General features: G+C 35.4%; 1 protein-coding gene across 5 annotated transcripts in view; it reads right to left on the bottom strand.

Moving 5' to 3' along the window:
- ELF2 (E74 like ETS transcription factor 2) overlaps positions 1 to 22603 on the bottom strand; it is a 99744-nt gene that overhangs the window by 43834 nt on the left and 33307 nt on the right. For 4 of the 5 annotated variants that reach the window (XM_046657255.1, XM_046657252.1, XM_046657253.1 and 1 more), the window contains exon 4: positions 6439 to 6604. In XM_046657255.1, coding sequence (XP_046513211.1) covers positions 6439 to 6604 — 166 coding nt within the window. Of the gene's footprint in view, positions 1 to 6438; positions 6605 to 22603 lie in introns of those variants that run through there. The other variant, XM_046657258.1, reaches the window with a different exon arrangement.

A 22603-nucleotide genomic window follows, 5' to 3' on the forward strand; every position in this document is an offset into this window, starting at 1 on the left:
TGTTTTGCTACTTGGTTAAAAACTAAAATCTTGTACCCAATGATCAGAAGAGGTAGGAAGCTCCCAGATCCCTGTCAGCCAATGTTTGTTAATAAAGATTAGTAAGTCTACTTGTATTACATTACACGATGTTAATTATGCTTAAAATGTACATTAAAAAAAGACCAGCAGGAAATGTAAAAAAGCAGAAATTACTATCCCCTTATTGGTAAGATGATAGGTGATTTTCACTGTTTGTTTATTCTTTACAATACTTTCCAATTTTTCCAATGTGCATGTATTGCTTTTATTATAAGAGAAAAATCAAATTTAGATGTAAGCAAGAATGATTAAAACGTACTGTGATTTTAAGATGAAGTTAATCTAAGTATGACACTACGGCTTTGATATATTTTGGATGACTACATTTATGTTTTTTGGATGACTTTTTTTTATACTTTAAATAACCTTAAGGTATTCAATATTTACCATATAAACAAAAAAGAAAATATATTTAAGATCTCACATAAACGGTTCTCGATTATACTACAAGTCAAAACTCAATTTGTTTCAGTATGTATTTCCTAACATCTATGTGTTAAACACTGTATTATATACACTACATTCGAAAAAATTAAAAAATATGGTCTCTGTCTTCAAAGGACTTATAAGCTCACTTTGAAAACAAAAGGGGTATACACACAAAGGACTGTACAAGAAAGTAAATGGTCAAGTGCCTACATGCAGATGGTCGAACAGAAGACCAGGGAAGGAGGGGGTGTTTAATGTAGGCCACAATCACTGTGGCAAGTTTCATGAGGCTAGGCCTTAAAGAATAGATAATACCTGAACAGATTCTTGATAGAAAACTGTATTTGAGCAAAAGCTCAGAAGCATAAATAGCATAGTCCATGCAAGAGGCAGTAAGGAAAAGAGCTAGAATACAGTGTTTCAGTAGCTAAGAAAGCCAGAATAGAAAGGATCTGCTTCTGGATGATTCCGTGAGTCACTAAATTTGGCAGAGGAGTGGACTTTGAAATCTGATAAATAAAGAGCAGCTGGAGAATGAGAAATGTAGATGCCAAAGCACAGTAAGTTAAGGAAGGAATAATAAGGAAAAAGTACGGACTGAACGTATAAAGCATTTGTTTTGTTAAAAAGTGGAAGTGAAACAAAAGAGAAAAACTCCACAGAGAAGTAAACAACTGTTCTGTTTTAATGTATGAAAGACCTTCTCCATATTTGAAAGCACAAGGAAAGGTCCTAATAAAGTTAATGGAACACTTACGGAGCACCCACAACCTCACAAGCACTGTGCTTTAATATATTTATTTTATGAATTCCTATTTTATGACAGTGAAACAGACTCTGAAAAGGTTAAATACTCCCAAGTAAGTGATAAGGCAGAAATGTGAAACCAGGACTAACTAACCTAATCAATATTCTTCCTTTCCCTACAAAGAGTGCTACTTTAAAAGGCTAAAAAGAAAAAAAACGATTAAGCTCGGGAATAGTCACCCAGGATTTTCTATCATATTTGACTACTCTCTGGCTCTCATTTTTCCTCAAAATGCAAACATTCCCTAAGGTTAATTCCTTAAGTCTGTGCCCTTTGTTTAGATCACAGAGAGACAAATACACAATTTAAATATCTTACCCCTTAGGGAAATCTCTCAAATACCTTTCTCCTTGGAGGTTTCATTTATTTCCAAGGCTTCAATGAGGATGATTCCCAAATCAGTCTCTCCTCGGCCGTTCTTTACTAAGCTTCAGGTGTACTCGATATCGTCTATTTGCCCCTCCAGATCTATTCTCCACCCTTCCTCTGCTCTGTGTCAGGAGGCTGACTTCATCAACAGGGCTCCCACGGCTTCAGACTGGGTTTGGTCAATGGAGTGCCATGGCAGGGGAATAGAGGGAGAAAGGAGAATAAAATCAGAGTACTTATTTCTGCCCTCAAGCCAGCTGTGTCCTTTGACCAAAGGTCCCAGATTCTCCCAAAGTGACCTTCTCTCCAGGGCTCTCTTCTGGGTTCCGATAACCCTTCCCTCCTTCTGGTTCTTGGGCCAAAGAAAAGAGACAGCTCTGCTATTGCTAGCTCTGGAATACCACCCTCTCTTTTATGGTCATCCTATGCTTGCCCACATATTTTTAAGTAGCCATTTATTAAAACATTCCTTAAATTATCCTAATTTGAGTATGCCATCTCCTTTGTGATGCGATCCTGACTATATATTTGTGCATCTTTAAATACCTATTTCCCCTTAAATGCTCTGCTTCAATTCAAAATCAACACGCCTATTACCAAACTTATCTGCTTCCCGAAACAGTCTTGCCTTCCTCAAATCCCTATATGATACTATGGCTATCACTTAGGGTCCAAAAACTACGGGTAATATCTTACCTAACTATGCCTCTCCCCCTAATCTGTCATGTCAAGTCTTGTTAGATCTTACAGAGTACTATCCCTTCTATAAGCCCCATCTGAAGTTCCTATTGCTTCCACCTTGTTTTCGTATTTCTCAAGTCATCCCTTGACTCATAGTACAACAGCTAGTCTTCCTGCCTCATCTTTTCCCCTATAATTCATCCTGTAGCTCCTGAGATGCTAATTAGTACTTTCTACTCAAAACCTTCCAAATCTTTCTGCTTCTTATATGCCTAATTACTAACTCGGGTTCAAAGCACAATTTAGTCACAACTAGTAATGGAAGCTCCTGCCAGTCTCATTTACTCAATATCTTACACATGCCTTGAATTTCAATATTCCATCCATTTATTAATTATATTTCCCTCAGTCTACAGTGCTTTTCACCTACCTCCTATCTGCCCATCCAAATCTGTCCATCTGTGCTTCTTCTTTACTTTCTCTAAAACGTTGCCTAATCCTGTAAATTGAACTTTCCTCTTCTGAGAATTTCTTTGAATTTGTAAATAGCACTAAATTAATTCTATGCTGCTTTATATTTTGACTATAATATATATATTTTATCTCCATAATTATTAACCCCTTGAGGGAAAGAAACGTATTGAAAACACTGCTCTTGTACATAACAAATGCAAAGTATTTGTTGATGTATTCTTATAAATTAACGTGGAAGGTTAAGAGGATAAATATAATAAGTTAAGGTACAAGAAGAAGAAGCAGATCCTAAACATTTGCTTAGTCTTCTCAGGCAAGTGTTAAAAGATGTCTATCAAAACTTATCTATTATTGACTGCATTGGTATAAATTTGCTACTTTTTAAATGGTAATCTGTAATAACCTTTTAACATTTATATACATAATTTTTTTAAGAGTGAACGTAAAAACTCCATTTTCAAATCTCAGTAGGGAATCCATGAGATTTGCTTCCACCCCCAACTCACCACATCAGTCTACCCAGCAAGCCTCCAGAACTGGTGGAGTCTGCAGCCAGTGGCAAAGGTATTTCCTGCCTGCCAGAGTCAAGATCACCGTTCATCCATACTTCACTACTATTCCTCAAAAGCTCTTTATGATTACTAATCTTCAATTATCATCAAAAAGCAATTTATAGGTTTAGATGAATATGCCTATTTTTAAAGTTTCAAAACACATGCGGTTTTTCCTATAAAATTTAAGAGAGAATTACTACTACACACAAGCTCCATGAGGGAAATATAGACTTTAAGTCTATAAAAAGGTGAAGCAAAATAGCCTATAATTACTACTAAGAAAACGAGAAATCACTTTATACACAAAATAATGAAGATGGCTAAATGTACATCATTACATGATTTTTGTACTCCTGCCTGGATGACATCATGAACAGTTTCGGATATAGACATATACACGTCGGTATATAGGAATAAAAGAAGAAAAACCTCAATGTAAACACACAGAGAACTGATATAACAAGTCACTAAATACAATTTCAAACATTTCTTAGACTAATATAATCTAAGTTATTAATGTATAATATAATGTACGATGTGCAAAAACAAATTTTATTCTATACTGGATCTGATTTCCACCAATTCACCAAATAAAAAAATGCTATAGCCATATTATAAACATGCCTTTTCTTTTCTTCCCAGTCAGCTTCTTCTGCAAAACCTATACATATCTGGAATTTAAGTTAAAAATTTATATCACCACAAGAAACGAACCTGATCCTAATCCACTGCCTAGAAGGAAACAGGCATTACAGTAAGTCATAACAACCTTTATTCATCTGTTCTAGATGTCAGAAGAATGAAAACTTATTTAGATTTTAACTTGTTTAAAAATGTATTTTATCCTTTAAATAAAAACAAAGTTAAGCTCAGATTAGCTGATTCTAAACTAATCTATATATATTAACAATCCTTATAGTTACTTTAAAAATCCACGAGCCATCATATTTTAAAATAACTTAGTATATTGTAGTCTCCAAGTTCTGCATGCCTTATGATGGACAAATGCAAATGTTTAAATTGTTCTGATTATAGATATATGAGACAGCAGTTTTCAGTCTGAATTTGGCATTGCCTTTCAAACAGTTGTATCTGAATTCTAAGTTTTACAGTGTTGTTCTGTAAAGAGAGAAAAGAATAGCTATACTATACTATTCTTTATTTTTAGAAGTATTAAAGCAAGCATAGATTAAAAAAAAAAGCCAGAATGGAATTAAAAATGTAAGCTGAACTTCTCAGGTACTTTCAGACTATTCTAGAATAATGTAAGTTATTTACTAACATTTCTTTTCAGTGTTGAAGAAAAATAAATATATTAAGTATTCAAAAACCACTTTTAAAATATCACAAAAGTAACTGTTCTTTAACCCAGACTTTGTATATCCTCTTTTTCAATATCACAATCACTCATACCTCGGCCCTGCAAAAGATACCATCACCCTCAGAGTTCAAGAAGACTAGGAAAATAAAATCCCTTAAGAGGATTATATTTGTTGCTATTTGGAATTGTTATACCTGAATAATTTAAATTAATGAAACACTGACCATCAATTATACAACCAGTAAGATCTGGCCAACCTGCTCTGGTATTTTAATGTGGTAAATATCGTAATTTTCTACTGATGCAAATTTGGCACTGTGGTTTTCATTTTTTACAAAGTTTCCAATTTGCTACCAAAATCATAGTCTTCCTTACTTTTTTTGATCAAGACATTTTCCAGAAATTTCAAACAGGTTATATATTTTTTTCATTCAACTTAAGCTATCATACTTTTTTTCTCATGCTATTAGTTTTCTACTTAGTTATGCTCTTATAATAAAATTAGTACAATATCTACTTCAAAATATCATGCTGCATAATACTTTCAACTGCTCTTCCTATTCTTTTCCTCAAGAAGAAAATTCATCTCTGCCACTGCACTAGTTTCAGACTGGAAAACTCCCAAACTCAAAAAATCACATGTATCTTCCTGCCACTTGCATTATCTAGTGTAAATCAAGAACTACTCCAGACTACAGTCACAAAGCCTATATAAAGTGTTTAGCTACCTGTTTTGATAAAATGAATTGATTACCACTTCACATGGGGTTTGCTGGCACTGTTGTCCTCATTGCTCTGAAGAGCAATGTAACTTCCAATCCCTCAGCTCAGTAAGAAATAAAACTGGAGGAAAAACAGCTTTAAGCTGGAAGAAGCCACAAGTCCTAGGGAGTGCTACTGGGCCTCAACAAGCAGAAAGACATGAAATACTCAAAATTTTTAATCAGGAGACTTTGCCACATTTACGGAACTTGATTTAAATACTTAAGAATTTTTATTAGTATTATAAACCAAGTAATAGGATTCTTTTTCTCCATTAATTGCTAAAGATGAATTTTAATGTTTATTCTTATAAAATAGTCACTACAATCCTGCTTGTAAAATACTCTATTTTCTTTATGGTCAATGGCAAAAATGAAAAAGTTTCTCCAAGAATTATACATACTAATCCCCAATTAAACATACAGTTATCTTACCACAGACAGACTGAAATACCAAAATTTCTAAGAAGACAAAAAGGGAAAAGGAATCTGACAGACTACTACAAAGATGCTTCTGACCTCAGAAAAAAGGAACCATACTACTCTATGATATTTATTCAAAGAAACTGTTAATCTGTTATAGAATGAGCATATTATATTTATTTTTTGAATTAAAAAAAAGTTAGCCTCATATACTAGCCTACTAACTTCTCTAAGTAAATAACAACTAGTCAATATTCACACTCCCAGAAAAAAATGAAAAAAATAATTTTATTATTATGATCCTGTAATTTGTCCTTAAGGTCCATGATTATGAGACTCATACTTCAAAAAATTATAATGTAGAACTTCTTATATCTATATACCTTCCCTTAAACAAGAGACGTTTCACTGGTTTCCAAGCTATACTAATAGCATTATAAAGAGGTTCTTTGGTATATTATTCATCCGGCAATAATAATGTTGACACTTTACGAAATGAGAGAGTTATAAATAATAAACATTTTATGAGACGTCTACCTGTTTCCACATTCTCGGTCTCAACTTCTTGTTCTTCTGCCACATCTTGCATCATATAAGTCTCATCATCATAAACCAGAACCTGGGCTGCATAGCCCTGCTCTAATCTGGCACTTGGAACTGGCTCCACAATCACTGCTGGGTATTCAGAAACCTTTTCACTTTCCTACAAGAGCAAATTTAAAAAACAATCAACCTTTTTATTCACAAATGCTGGATTCACTTATAAATCCTTGAGTTCATATAGTCTCAAGGAGTCCACACAATGAGTTTCATGTATTATAAATATGACTGTAAAAACCCAAACAAGAGATGAAAAGGGGTAACTTTAATAATCTTCTAACTCTCAAGAGGTGAGACATAGATTAAACATTTTAAATAATTAAGGCTTTGGGATTAAGATGGCAAATTAAAAATATGCATATAATTTCACTCTCTCAGGAAAGCCCACTGAAAGGCAGTAAAAGACTTTTAGACATATACCCATAAGGAGAAGAGATAAGGCCAATAAAATCTTGGGAAGATTGAAAGTGGATGGATGAGTATTATTATTAAGTGATTTAGCAGACCCACGAAAACCGAATATCATAGCCTGGCAGCAAAAAAGAAAGTTGGCAAACAAAACGTCTTACACTAGAGAATCCACAGAAGGCAGTACCAATTACTTCTAGAAATGGAGGAGCAGCAGGTGGTACAGAAAGGGGGGGGGGTGGTTAAAAACAAGAAGGATTACATTAAAGCTGTTTGAAAAGCACTAGACTGCTCCCTCCTCCATGACAACAAGCCCTCCCTCACCTCAACAGAAGATTGGAGAGTTACTTTCTGGAGAGGGAAAAACAAGAGCATCTTTGAGGTATATTAGGCATATCTGCTAGTATCCGTACTGTATCAAAAACCGAATTTCCAATCAGCTTTTTAGTTCTCCACTTTTAATCATAAGCAGGCAGCCAAAAGCCTCTAACATAGGATATATACATATACATACACACACACACACACATATATTCATATTCTTCATAGAGATATGAGAAAACATTATATCCATGAAACAAGAATACAATTTACTAACATTAAAAAATAAAGAGTTCTTAGAAATTAAAAACGCAATAGCTGAAATAACAGAGGCTTGAAAGATAAAATTGAGGTAATCTTCCAGGAACCACAGAAAAAAGATAAAGCAATGGAAAATAGGAGGGAAAGGAGAGCAACATTAGAGAACCTCATCCAGGAGGTCCAATATCTGAATAACAGGAGTTCCAGAAAAAGAAAATGGAAAGGTGGGGGTGAGGAGGTGGGTGGGAAGGTTGGGAAGATATGAAAGAATTCCAGAAAATTTTCTAGAGCTGAAGGATATGAGCCGCCCATTTGAAAGGACGTACCAAGTGTTCAGTATAAAAAATTAAGGGAGACCTACACTGAGGCACACCATTGTGAAATATCACAACACTGGGGACAAAAAGAAGGCTCTACAAGCTTCTAGAAAGAAAATACAAGTCATACACAAAGCACTAAGACTCAGACTTCAGTCTTCTCAACAGTTACACTGGAAGGAAGATGACAATGGAGCCATTTCTTCAGAATTATAAAGGAAAATTATTTCCAACCTAGATTTCTTCACCCAGTCAAACCATCTTATGAAAGTAAAATAAAGGTATTTTTTCAGACATGAAAGATCTCAAAATATTTACTCTCTATGCATTCTTTCTCAAGAAGCAACTGGAACATGTAAGTCCATCAAAAAAAGAGTAAATTTTTAATAAAGACAAGGACTTAGGATACAGAATGTAGGAGATCCAACATGGGACAGAGACAATTCTAATCTTCAAGGAGGACTGTGAAGAGAGATTCCAGGATGCCAGCTGTGCACTGGATTTAAAGGGTAACCAGTCCATACTGTAGCAATGTGACTCCTGATACAACATGGTAAACTGTGATCACCAAGATAACCAATGACATTGTTTGTAAGGATACAATGCCCAGATAAGCCTATTCCAAATTTTTATTTATGTTTGGCTGCCTTGATGTACCTACTCACTCCACCTTGCCTTGCTACCTGGATCAGCTGAGAACACTCATTCTACCTCTCAGATGTGTTCCGCTTTGATCTACTCCTAAGTGTTGGAAGAAGACCACGAAGAGCTTACTAACCAAAAATAAAGAACTGCACTCTTCTCATGTGACCATATACTTGCTGAACAAACCTGCAATACCAGGTCCATACTGTAGCACTGCCAGATACGTGACCAAGATGGCTTTATGTTTCCAAGAACTAACTCATGACATTGCTTACTGATTACCCGAGTAGCTTTTCAAACTCAGTGAACCTGATGCCTGATAGTCAGCCCTTTTCCTGGAAGCCTTCATCTAACTACAGCAATGCTGGCCTTCCCTAACTCAGTTAGCTTGGTACATTATTCATTTTTTCCAAAGTATACAATATGTTGTTTAAGAATATATCCACAGACAATAAAACTATAAAGAAAAGTAAAGGAATGATAACACATAAATCAGGATAATGGCACCTCTGAGGACAGCGATGGGGATATAAGAGAGGGGCACACTTAGTATTTTCAATACTACTAATCTCTATTTTTTAACCTGAGTGATAGGTAATATGTATTCTTTTTGTTATTCTTAACTGAAATATATATATTTTATACATTCTTCATTTTGTATGAAATATTTCACAAAAAAATTTAGATAAATTACAAAACAAAGATACAGTAAAATTTAAAAAAAGAAAGTACATGCTGAATATTAACATTGAATTTCCTACTCTGTATAAGGCAAAAAATGTAAGACCAACTTTTTTAATGTTAAAAAAAGTCTTTCCCACAAATTGGATATATGAACAGTTGAATCTCCACGCTTCTTGCTCAGCTTTATAACCAAAGCCTCCAGGCAGCACCACGTAGCTATAAAATTGCTGTTAAGCAGAAGCATGGGACAGGTAAAGACTGATGAGGTCTCCACTCAACAGAAACTCAGAAAGAAACATCATAAGTAGCATCTGAACTAGTATTGACCTAGGCAGTAAATATTTATATATAATCCAAGGGAGTTAAACTCCTTTCACTCCTCTGAAATCTAATGGTATTTTTAATAGTAACATTAGTCTGAGATTATTTTATGTTATCAACTCCCCTCCCCCACCCTACCAGCAGGATATAAATCAAATTTTCTAAACTATGAAATACTTGAGGACTAGAATTCTGTACAAGGCCAATTCCTCTATCTATACTCTTCCCCACCAAGTAGAATTCTGGACCCACTCTCCTCTCTCTTATATCTTCGCTGGGTTTTGTTTTGTTTACTATTTCAATGGTTCCTTCTCTTTAACCATACAAAAGCAAAAATATTTTTTACTCAAGAAAAAATTCAATTCTTTCTTTTAATTAAACTCCAGATCTTTGCTTCTTATACTTGTATACACCTCTCAAAAGGACAGTGTGACTCCTTGACTCATTATCTACATGTACTTTGTAATCTGGATTCCACTACCTCACTGAAACAATTCTCTCAAAAAGTCAACAGGGGCCAAATTCTTTCAGCTTTCACCCTCCTTTGCCTTTCCGTAGACTCTTATACGCTGACCATCACCTCGTCTTAAAAATTATTTCTTCCATCTTTTTGTGCTCTTTCTACCACTCTACTTTCAAGCATCTCCTCTGACTCTTCCATCTCCAGTGACTCAAATGTAGCCAACTTACTAAGGTTCTGCCCCAGCATCTCCCTTCTTTTTACTCTATACTACCTTCCCATGCAGGCCCACTCGTTCTTAAAGTTTCAAATAGAGCCTCTATGCTGATGATTACTAAATATATGTCTTCCTCTCTGACCCATCTCCTGAAATCCAGAAGGAAACTTTAAACTTCCAACTTAACATCACTCCAGGAATATTCAACCAATACTTCAGCTTCACATGTCAAAATGGAACAAACTCTCAACATCTCCCCCACTTCCCCCACTGTGTCCTTCTCTAAACCTCAGTATCTTCATATTTAAAAAAGAGATTATTCATACCTCGCAAAGTCTCTTGAAAATTAAATATGCACAAAGTACTTCGTGTCTAGCAGAGAGTATGTACTCTGTTAGTGATAGCTATTATTATATTGTAACGATAGTAACAGTATTCAAGCCTACTACTTGCCCTCAACTTTGGAGTACATCTTTTCACATGACAATCAGAATTGTTTGTATTACTTGTTTGTACAAAAAGCTTTCATGACTCCCCATTTGTCTAAAAGGAAAGCTAAACATACTAAACAATGGTTTTCAATACTCTGAAATAAAACCCTCAACCCACCTGTTAAGAACTGAATTGTGTCCCCTTAAAAGATGTTGAAGTTCTAACCCCTAGAACTTGTGAACCTGCCTATTTGGCAATAGGGTCTTTGCAAATGATCCAGTTAAGATGAGCCCTAATCCAATATGACTGTGTCCTTATAAAACGGGGAAATTTGGACAGAGAGAGACATACAGAAAGAAGATGATGTGAAGACACAGGGGAACAGCATCTACAAGCCAAGAAACGCCTGAAACTACCAAACGCTGGGAGGAGAGGCACAGAAGAGCTTCACCCTCACAGCCCTCAGAAGGAACCAACTGTGCCAACACCTTGATTTCAAACTTCTAGCCTCCAGAACTGTGAGACAATAACTAACTACTGTTTAAGCCACCCAGTTTATGGTACTTTGTTACAGCAGCCCCAAGAAACTAATACAACACCTTCACAGCCTTTCTCCCTACATTACTTCACATAGCTGTTTGATTATTTGCCTTGTTCTAATTGCCAAATGTGAAAGCTTCTATGACTTTTGCTCACATTCATTTTGTAGCCTGAAATTACCTTCCATATCTGTCTAAATCCTTTTCATCCACTCAGGGCTCAGTTCCAGGGAGTCTTCCAGAATCCCCCAATCTGCATCAATTTTTCCATCCCAGGTATTTCTAGAACAAGTTGTTTGCCTAATATTATCACTGTTCATCATCCTGTATTATAATTATCTGTTTATATATCCAACTCCTTGACAAGACAGTAAGATGTTTGAGAGCAAGAATCCACATCTTAGTCAACTTTCATATCCTCCTCATCAACATGCACTTCATATAAACTGAAGTGGCATTTAATTATTTGTAGCTTCATTCAAAGAATTACAAAGCTCAACAAATTTTAATATTAACAGGTATTCATAGAGTCAACATCTGCTAATCTATAACAGCAAATAACTTCATGAGGTTTTTTTCTGCCAAATACTAGGGACTAGAGGCCAGAGCATACAGATACACAGATAATTACTGCTTTGTACTGTGTAGAGGAGTGAGCTTATTGGGAAAGGAGGGTGGAAAAGGAAGGAATCAGGAGTCTTTGTTTTATAATAATATAGTAAAAACTTACATTTCCACTAGGTTATTTTACTTACGATTACTATAATCTTGCTCAAGTCACAAAACATGCAATAATTAAAATGCATGAAATGGGGCCAGCCCTGTGGCCAAGTGGTTAAGTTCACACTCTGCTTCGGTGACCCAGGGTTTCACTAGTTGAGATCCTGGGCGTGGACCTAGTACCACTCATCAAGCCATGCTGAGGAGGCATCCCACAAAGCAAAACTAGAAGGACCTACAGCTAGAATATACAACTATGTACTGGAGGGCTTTAGGGAGAAGAAAAGAAGAAGAAGATTGGCAACAGATGTTAGCTCAGGGCCAATCTTTAAAAAAATAAAAAAATAAAACAAAATAAAACACAGGAAACGCAGATTCAGCAGGTCTTGGTACAACCTACCTAGTTCCCTATAAGCTAAGGTAGTCACCCTTAGCACATGAAAACATGGGATACCCAGTTAAATTTGAATTTCAGATAAACAACAAATATTAAGTATAAGAATGTTCCATGCAACATTTGGGATATCCCTAATGTAAAAAGTTATTCGTTGTTTACCTGAAGTTTAACTGGACAGCCTGTATTTTATATGGCAACCCTACTATAAGCACTAACAGTGATCTCAAAAACTTCAAGGAGAGAGATTCTTAGTTTAAATTAAAGGCAGGACTAGTGCAACACTGCAGTGTTCACCTAAAAAGTCCTTTTATAATGCATTCAAGTCATTGCTTTCCAGGTATCAGAAGTTTCCAAAGACAAATCCTATAAAATGGCTGAAGATAGTGGTACTGTAATCCTTTATCACTGTATGTTAAAAATATATTGAAAGACATGAAATTCGGGAGTATATTAAAAATACATTAATTTGTTTCCCACTTTTTTCTTTTGTGGAGACTAAGACCACTTTCAAAGCTTTATCAAAAATGAAACATACAACGTGACAGGCTCTGGGGGACTAATCTCCCTCCAACTGTTTACCCCCAGAAGTCATTCCAAATAAATATGTCACTAAAATAAAAAGTGTGCTTGCTATGTAAAGTTTTAAGACAAGTTCCCTAACCAAGATGTTCACAATACAGAAAAGAAAAACATAAACCCATCAGAAATGGACTAAATAACTATTGCATATCCATACAATGACTGACTATTCAGCATCAGTTAAAACTGGTTAAGGCAGACATCTTATGTATTGTCATGGAAAAAAATCCATGATACAAACAAGTGGGGGGGCGGGGGAAGGGTAACAGAACAATACTACTGTATGAGACCATTTACGTAAATATTTATCTTACATATCCATTAAAAAGTCTGGAAAAATATATCTCAAACTATTAATAACCCAGTAAGAGAGAGGTGAGCAGATAAAGGGATTTCCGTTTTCTCAGTATGTCGGAGTTGTTTTTTACAATCATCCTGTACAACTAAGAAGAAAAATCAAAATAATTCTATTTTTTTATTTAAAAATAATAAATGGAACAGTAACAAAAAAATCTTAAAGCCAATAGGACTAATTTGAAAACTTTAAAAACAAATACCATTTGCATAATATAAAACTTGCTAGAGAATCTATCTCAACAGATAAAACAAATAATTTTTAATTGACTTTACCTGGGTATATTTATATAAATAAAATGCACCTATTTTAAGTGTACAGTTCTATGGATTTTCAAAAATGTAGACATCCCTGTAACTACCATCACAATCAAGAAACAGAACATTTCCATCACCCCAAAAGGCTCCCTTGCACTCCCTATACCAGTCAAACCCTCACCACAACTACCACATACTCCCCTACCCGCCCACCCAAACGGGTCTAGGCAACCACCAATCTGAGTTTCTAACCCCATAAATTTGCCTTTTCTAAAATTTCTTATATATGGAATCAACAATTTGTGCTTTTTTATGTCTGAGTTCTTTAAATTCACATAATATTGAAATTCATACATGTTGTTGCACATACAGGTATTCATTTCTTTTTATTGCTGAGAATTCCACTGTGTGGATATATTAAATGTTTATCCATTCACTTGTCTTCTTAAGGTTGTAATGCTCCTATTAACGTCCCTGCTCTTCCCTTCCTTCCTTTCCGTTATATTCCATATTTACCTAGGAGTCAAATTACTAGAGCTTATGATAAACTGTACATTTTAAAAGGACTATCAAGTTATTTGCCAGAGTGGTTATATTATTTTACATTCCCACTAGCAGTGTGTCAGAGTTTCAGTTGCTCTACATCCTTTCCAACATGTGGTATCACTCTAATTTTCACCATTCTGTTTAAGTATTTAGTAGTATCTCCTTGTGGTTTTAATTTGCCTTTTTCTGGAAGTCTAATAATATTGGACATTTTTATATGTGTTTATGGCCATTTATAATTATCTATTCACAAATCTTTTTCCCATTTTAATGGATTATCTCCAACTTATTCTTTTATATATTCTGAATATGTCATTTGTCAGTATATATAGCGCAAATATTTTTTTTCCAATCTTTGGTTTGCCTTCTCATTTTCTTAATGGAATTTTTTAAATAGTCAAAATTTTAAATTTAAATGAAGTTCAATTCATTTTTTTCTTTTAAAGTTCATGTTTTTTGTGTTTAATCTAAGAAATCATTGCCTATTTCAAGGTCAAGAAAATTCTCTCCTGTGTTTTCTTCTAGAAGTTTTTATAGTTTAAACATTCAATTCTGTCATCAATTGAGTTATTCATTGTGCAAGATGTGAGAAAGCACTGTAGTTCATTTATTTGCATATGGATATACAATTGTTCCACTATCGTTTGTTAAAAAGACTATCTTTTCTCTACTGAATTACATTAGCACCATTATTGAAAATCAATCAGCCTTATGTGGATCTATATTGTGTTCCACTGATCTACAGGTCTGTTGGTTTACCAATACCACACGGTCTCAATTACTGGAGCTTCAGAATAAGTCCATAAATCAGGTGTATAAGCCCTCTAACTTTCTTCTTAACCATAAGTCTTCCAAACCATAAATACGGTTATGTCTTTCCATTTATTCAGGTCTTCAATTTCTCTCAATAATATTTTTTTAGTTTTCTGTGTACAGATCTTTCACTTATTAAACTTATCCCTATGCTATTTTGATGCTCTGTTAAATAATATTGCTTTTAAAATTTCATTTTCCAATTGTATTTTGCTAGTATATATAAATACAATTGATTTGTACAGTCACCTGTTCTAAATTTATTAGTTCCAACAGTTGGGCAGATTTCTTAGCAATTTCTATGTGCACAACTGCATTATTTAGAAAATACAGTTTCATTCATTCTTTTCCAATCTGTGGGTCTTATTTTTCTTGCCCTGTAGCAATGCTGCCAGTGCAATGTTGAATAGAAGTGGTTAGAGCAGACATCTGTGCCTTGCTATCAACCTTAACAGGAAAACATTCAGTCTTACACCATTAAGTATAGTGTTAGCTGTGGGTTTTTCACAGGTGCACACATCAGGCTGAGGAAGGTGCCCTTTATTACTAGTTTAGGGAATCTGTATAATAAACAGGTGTTGAATTTTGGCAAATATGTTTTCTGTGGCTACTGATATGATCACATGACTTTTTTCCTTTTTGTTAATATGATGAATTACATTGATTGATTAAACCTACCTCCCTGGATGAAACCCCATTTGGGACATATGATCCTTTTTATATGCTGCTGGATTTGACTGCTAGTATTTTATTAAGAATGTTTGTTTCAGCAACAAATGTTGGAGAGGGTGCGGAGAAAAAGGAACCCTCATACACTACTGGTGGGAATGCAAACTGGTGCAGCCACTATGGAAAACAGTACGGAGATTCCTCAAAAAATTAAAAATAGAACTACCATACAATCCAGCCATCCCACTACTGGGTATTTATCCAAAGAGCTTGAAGTCAGCAATCCCAAAAGTCCTATGCACCCCAATGTTTATTGCAGCACTGTTTACAATAGCCAAGACGTGGAAGCAACCTAAGTGCCCAGCAACAGACGAATGGATAAAGAAGTTGTGATATATATATACAATGGAATACTACTCAGCTGCAAAACAGAACAAAATCATTCCATTTGCAATAACCTGGATGGACCTTGAGAGAATTATGTTAAGTGAAATAAGCCAGCGAGAGAAAGATAATCTGTGTATGACTCCACTCATATGAGGAATTTAAAATTATGGACTAAGAACAGTTTAGTGGATACCAGGGGAAAGGTGGGGTGGGGGGTGGGCACAAAGGGTGAAGTGGTGCACCTACAACATGACTGACAAACATTAATGTACAATTGAAATTTCACAAGATTGTAACCTATCAATAACCCCCCAAAAAAAACTGCAAAAAAAAAAAATGTTTGTTTCTATGTTTATGAAGGAAACTGGTTTGCAGTGTTCTTTTCCTACAATATCTATGTCTGGTCTTGGTATCGGTAATGCTGGCCTCATAAAATGAGTTAGGAAATGCTCCCTTGTCCTCTATTTCTGAAGTTGTGTAGGATTGGTATTATTTCTTCCCTAAATGCTTGGTAGATCATCAGTAAAGCCATTTAACCCTGGATTTTTCTTCGCAAAAAAGATTTTGATTAGGAATTCAATTTATTTAAAAGATAGAGGGCTGTTCACACTTTCTATTTCTTTTGGAATAACTTTCAAGGAATTTGTCCATTTCATCTAAGTTGTCAACCTTATTCACATAAAGTTGTTCATAACATTTAATATATATAGTAATATCTCTTTCATTTCTGATATCGGCAATTTTTCCTTTTTGCTGGGAAAGATTTGCCCTGAGCTAACATCTGTTGCCAATCCTCCACCTTTTTGTTTTTTCTTCCTCCCCAAAACCCCAGTACACAGTTGTATATTCTAGTTGTAAGTCCTTCTAGTTCTTCTATGTGAGCCGCTGCCACAGCATGGCTACTGACAGACAAGTGGTGTGGTTCCATGCCCAGGAACCAAACCTGGGCCACCAAAGCGGACTGTGCCAAACTTTAAACACTAGACCATCAGGGCTGGCTCAGTAATTTTTGCCTTCTGTTTTTTATTTTCTTGTGCAGTCTACTTAGAGATTTATCAATTTTATTAATCTTTTCAAAGGACCAGCTTCTGGTTTAATTTCCCTATTGTCCACTTTCTAGTTTACTGACTCTTTATTTTTATTATTTCCTCCCTTCTTCTTAGTCTTTAATTTGCTTTTCATATTCTAGCTTGTTGAGGTGAAAGCTTAAATGATTGATTTCAGACTTTTCTCCTTTTCTTATACAGTCATGCATCACATAAGGTTTCAGTCAACAACAGACTGCATATACAACAGTGGCCCCATACGATTAGTAACACAGAGCCTAGGTGTTAGTAGGCTATACCATCTAGGTTTTTCTAAGTACACTCTATGGTGTTCAACAATAACAAAATCACTTAACAATGCATTTCTCAGAATGCATCTGTCATTAGGCGATGCATGACTGTATAAGTTTTGAACCTATAATTTTTCCTCTAAGTTATGCTTTAGCTGCACCCCTCAAATTCTGACATACTGTTTCCACTTTCATTCAGTTTGAATATTTTCTAATTTCTCTTGTGATTTATTCTTTAACCCAAGGGTTATATAAAGGCGAGCTGTTTAATATCCAAATATTTGTAGACTTTGCAAGTATCTTTTTGTTTTTAATTTCTGATATAATTCTGCCTTGGTCAGACAACTTTCTCTGTATGATTTCCATCCTTTTAAAATTGTTGAGGGGCCAGCCCGGTGGTGCAGCGATTAAGTTTGCACATTCCACTTTGGTGGCAACAGGTTCGCAGGTTCAGATCCTGGGTGTGGACCTATGCACCACTTGTCAAGCCATGCTGTGGCAGGCGTCCCATGTATAAAGTAGAGGAAGATGGGCACAGATGTTAGCTCAGGGCCAGTCTTCCTCAGCAAAAAGAGGAGGATTGGAGGCAGATGTTAGCTCAGGGCTAATCTTCCTCAAAAAAAAATAAATAAAATAAAATTGTTGAGACATATAGCCCAGCATATGATCTATCTTGGATCACTGTTCACGTGCATTTGAAATGAATGCATATTCTGGTGCTGTTAGAGTGTTCCATAAATCTCCGTTAGGTGAAGCTGGTTGATAATGTTGTTCAAGGCTACTATCTCCTCAACGATTTTCTGTCTAATTGTTCTACTAACTACTGAGAGAGGAATGCTGCAATCTCCAACTAGTACTGTGGATTTATCTATTTCTCCTTTCAGTTCTGTAAGTTTACACTTCATATGTTTTGAAGTTATAATATTGAGTATACACATTTAGGGCTGTTAAGTCTTCTTGACAAAACAGTCCTTTTGTCCTTTATGAAATGTCTATCTTCATCCCTGGTAATACTCTTGTCCTAAAACCACTTCAGCCTTTCTTTGACTAATGTTTGCATGGTATATCTACTTCCACACTTTTACTCTTAAACTATGTTGTTAAACTTAAAATGAATTTTTTGTATGAAACATAAAAAGGTTTGGCTTTTTTTAACACAATTTGATAATATCTGAATATTAATTAGACTGTTTCAAATATTTCCATTTAATATTATCAATAAAACAGGGTTTAAATCTACTATCCTACTCTTTCTTCATTGTTTCATTTATTTATTTACTTGTGGGGTTTTGTTTTTGTTTTGTTTTTGTTTTTTTGCTGAGGAAGATTTGCCCTGAGCTAACATCTGTGCCCACCTTCCTCTATTTGTTTTTTAAGTATGTGGACCACCAGCACAGCATGGCCACTAACAGAGTGGTGTAGGTCCACACCCAGGAACCGAACCCAGGCCACCAAAGTGGAGTGCACTGAACTTAACCACTAGGCCACTTGGGCCTGGCCCTTCTCTGTCTTCTTTTGAATTGACTACATTTTAATATTCATTTTAATTCAAATACTGGCTTATTATCTATACCTCTTTGCTTTGTTTTTTAGTGGTTCTCTAGATTTTACAATATGCTTTTTAACTTACCACAGTTTTCCTACAAACAGTGTTACCTTATGTCTAAGGTAAAAAGCTTACAACAGCATTTTTCCAATTCCCTCCTCTCATCCTTTGCTCTATTATTGTCATACATTTACTTCTTCACATTGTAAACTCCACGATACATTATTATTTCTGTTTTAAACAATTATCTTTTTAAAAAGTTAAAAACTGATTTCTAGAAGTACTTTACACTTACCCATACATTAACCAGTGCTCTGCATTCCTTTATGTAGATCTAAGTCTCCATTTGGTATCGCTTACCTTCTCCCTAAAGAATATCTTTTATTTTTAACATTTCCTATAAGGCTGCTGGTGATAAATTCTCTCAGCTTTTATTGGTCTGAAAAAAAGCTTCATTTTGAAGGACACTTTCACTGGATATATAATTATAGGTTGTTTTAGTCTTTCAGCATTTTAAAGAACTCATTATCTTCTGACTTGCATAGTTTCAGTCAAAATGTCTGTAGATATTATCTTTGTTGTTCTGTATGTAATGAATTTTCTTCTCTGGATGCTTTTAAGATTTTCTTTCTGATATTGGCTTTCAGCAATTTTATTATGATGTGCCTCAGTGTCTATTTGCTCTCTGCTTTATCTTCCTTGGGGTTTAAGATTCTCTGATCAGAGCCAGCCTGGTGGCACAGCGTTAAATTTGCATGGTCTGCTTCAGCAGTCCAGGGTTCGCCAGTTCGGATCCCGGATGCGGACATGGCACCACTTGGCAAGCCATGCCATGGTAGGCGTCCCACACATAAAGTAGAGGAAGATGGACACGGATATTAGCTCAGGGCCAGTCTTCCTCAGCAAAAAGAGGAGGATTGGCAGCAGATGTTAGCTCAGGGCTAATCTTCCTCAAAAAAAAAAAAAAAGATTTTCTGATCTATGGGTTTATACTTTTCAGTAAACTTGAAAAATTTTATGGCCATTTCTTCATTTTTTTTTCTGTTCTCCTCCTCTCCTTCCATTTTGGGACTCAGATTACAAGTATGTTAGACAACTTGATATTGTCCCACAGGCAACCTAATCTTTTTTTTTTTTCCAGTTTTTTCCTCTGTGCTTCATAACGTAGTTTCTATTGCTTTCTTCAAATTCACTAGTTTTTTTTTTTTAAGATTTTATTTTTCCTTTTTTCTACCAAAGTCCCCCAGTACATAGTTGTGGGTCCTTCTAGTTGTGGCATGTGGGATGCTGCCTCAGCATGGCTTGAAGAGCTGTGCCATGTCCGCACCCAGGATTCGAACCGGTAAAACCCTGGGCCGCTGAAGCAGAGCGCGTGAACTTAACCACTCAGCCATGGGGCCGGCCCCCAAATTCACTGGTCTTTTCTTCTGTAGTACCTAATCTATTTTTAATCCTATCCAGTAAATTCTCCTTTTCAGACAGTATATATTCATTTCTGGAAGTTTCTTTTGGTTCTTTTATGTCAATTATGCCTCTCGTTTGAGGTTCGTGTTTTCTTTCAACTTCTTGAGCATACTTATAACAGCTGTTTTGAAGTCTTATCTGCTAATTTCATCATCTCTGTCGTTTGTGTTTGTTTTCATTGACAGTTTTTTCCTCCAAATTATAGGTTACATTATTGCTGCTTCTTTGCATTTAATATTGTTAGGTGCTGGACATGTAAAATTTTACATTGTTGGGTGGTGCAATGTGTTCTCTTATTTTAATAATGTTTACTACGACAGATAATTAAGTTACTTATGGATCAACTTTCAAGGCCTGTTTTTAAACCTTTTTAGGGCAAGTTTGGACTACCCTTTATTCTAGCGCTAGTTTAGCGCTACTGTAAAGCATGACCCTTCTGGAGTCTCTAACGGATGCCTGAACATTTAACAAGGACCCTCCAATCTAACTGGCTGGAACTCTAATCTCCCAGCCCTGAGTGAACTCTAAATTACTGAGTTTACACCTTTCTGATCATTCTTTGACTGGCTTCACGGAGTTGCATACCACACCTAAGCAGCTCATTCAGCTAAAGACTAGGGGACCCTGAAGCAGAGTTCTAATAACCTTCCTCTGGGCAGCTTCTTCCTCTCAGATACTCTGCTCCTCAAATTAGTTGCATTAGCCTCTCCCAATTCCCAATTTTGTTTCCTCAATTCAGTGAGACTGTTACACTCTGCTTAGGTTCCTCCTTCTCATTCTGTGGTCCAGAAAGTGGCTCAAAGCAATAAGCCAGTGCAATCATAGAGTTCTCTTCTCTCAGGAAGCATGATCCTGCGCTGCTTGTTGTCCACTTGTCTTTGTCCATTCAGGTTGCTATAACAAAATACCACAAACTGGGTGGCTTATAAACAGCAGGAATTTATTGCTCACAGTTCTGGATGCTGGAAGTCCAAGATCAGAGTGCCAGCAGGACTTGGTGAGAGCCCTCTTCTGGGTCACAGACTTCTTGTTGTAGCCTCACATGGCAGAAGGGGCAAGAGATCTCTCTGGAGACTTTATCAGAGCACTAATCCCATTCATAAAGGTTTCTCTCTCATGACCTAAGTGCATGCCCAAAGGCCCTACCACCTAATACTATCATCTTCGGGAGTTAGGGTTCAACATATGAATTTTGGAGGGACACAAACATTCAGACAGAGCACCAATGTTTCAAAACTGTGGTTTCCTATGTTTTGCTCATTTTCCTAATTGTTTATTGTAGGAATATAAGTCTGGTCTCAGTTATTCCATCACAATCTGAAGTGGAAGAACTCCCAATCTTGTTTGCCTGAAAGCAGATGCCCTCTAAAACTTGTACTCACTGTGTTTTTAAAAATATATTTAAATCCCTTTTCTATTTCTTCTGGATTAATTCTCCATTTCTATGAGACCTACCTGCTATGCATTTCCTTTTCAAAAACTGCTCTGGCTATTCATGAATATACAATCTTTAGGTTCATATAATCAATTTCTCCTAAACTTACTCTACTATTTGATAGAGATGGAATTAAATATATAGATTAACTGGGGAAAACTGACATCCTCCACAATATTGACTCTTCTCATCTCTGGAATCCAATTACAAACTATATCTCTTTATTTACTACAGTCTTCCTTCACGTACATCAGTATCATTAATTAATTTTCTTCAAACAAATCCCATATATCTTCTACATTTATTCCTCAACATTTTTTTTTTGTTGTTAATTTTCTGAAAGGGATCTTATTTTCCATAATCTCTTCTAACTAATTACAGTCCTTACAAAAGCTAGCTAGTTATTTTTTATGTCAATTTTGTACCCACCAAACTCACTTTTATTAGTTCTAATGGGTTTTCAGCAGATTCCCTCTGGTTTTCCCAGGTGGAGAATCACATTATCTGCATAAAATAATTAGGTCTCCCTTATAATATTTATATATTTTTTCATTATCTTGCTTAATGGTAGGAAAATATTAAATAATAGTAACGATAGTGCCCACACTTGTCTTCTTTCCAATGTTAAAGGAAATACTCCAGTACTTCACCACTAAACAGAATTCTGGCTGTTCATTTGTAACAGTTATTTTTTTATAATGTTAAGGACCAAATATACATTTATATTTATATTATTAAGAGTTTTTATCAGGAATGGATATTGAATTTCATAGAATCCCATTTTATCAAGTATTTTATCACTTCTAACATATCATACGTCACATATATTAGTAGGAATATATATAATATTAATGGTTTTCTTCAAATTGAATTATCCTTGTATATCTAAATCCTATTTGGTAATTGGATTTTTTAAGATATGATTGCACTTTCTATATTTATTACTGTTTCTTTATGATTTTTGCATCTACACTCACTAGTAAGATTGTAGTT

Source organism: Equus quagga, chromosome 3 (genome assembly GCF_021613505.1).
Source record: "Equus quagga isolate Etosha38 chromosome 3, UCLA_HA_Equagga_1.0, whole genome shotgun sequence".
Lineage (NCBI taxonomy): Eukaryota > Metazoa > Chordata > Mammalia > Perissodactyla > Equidae > Equus > Equus quagga.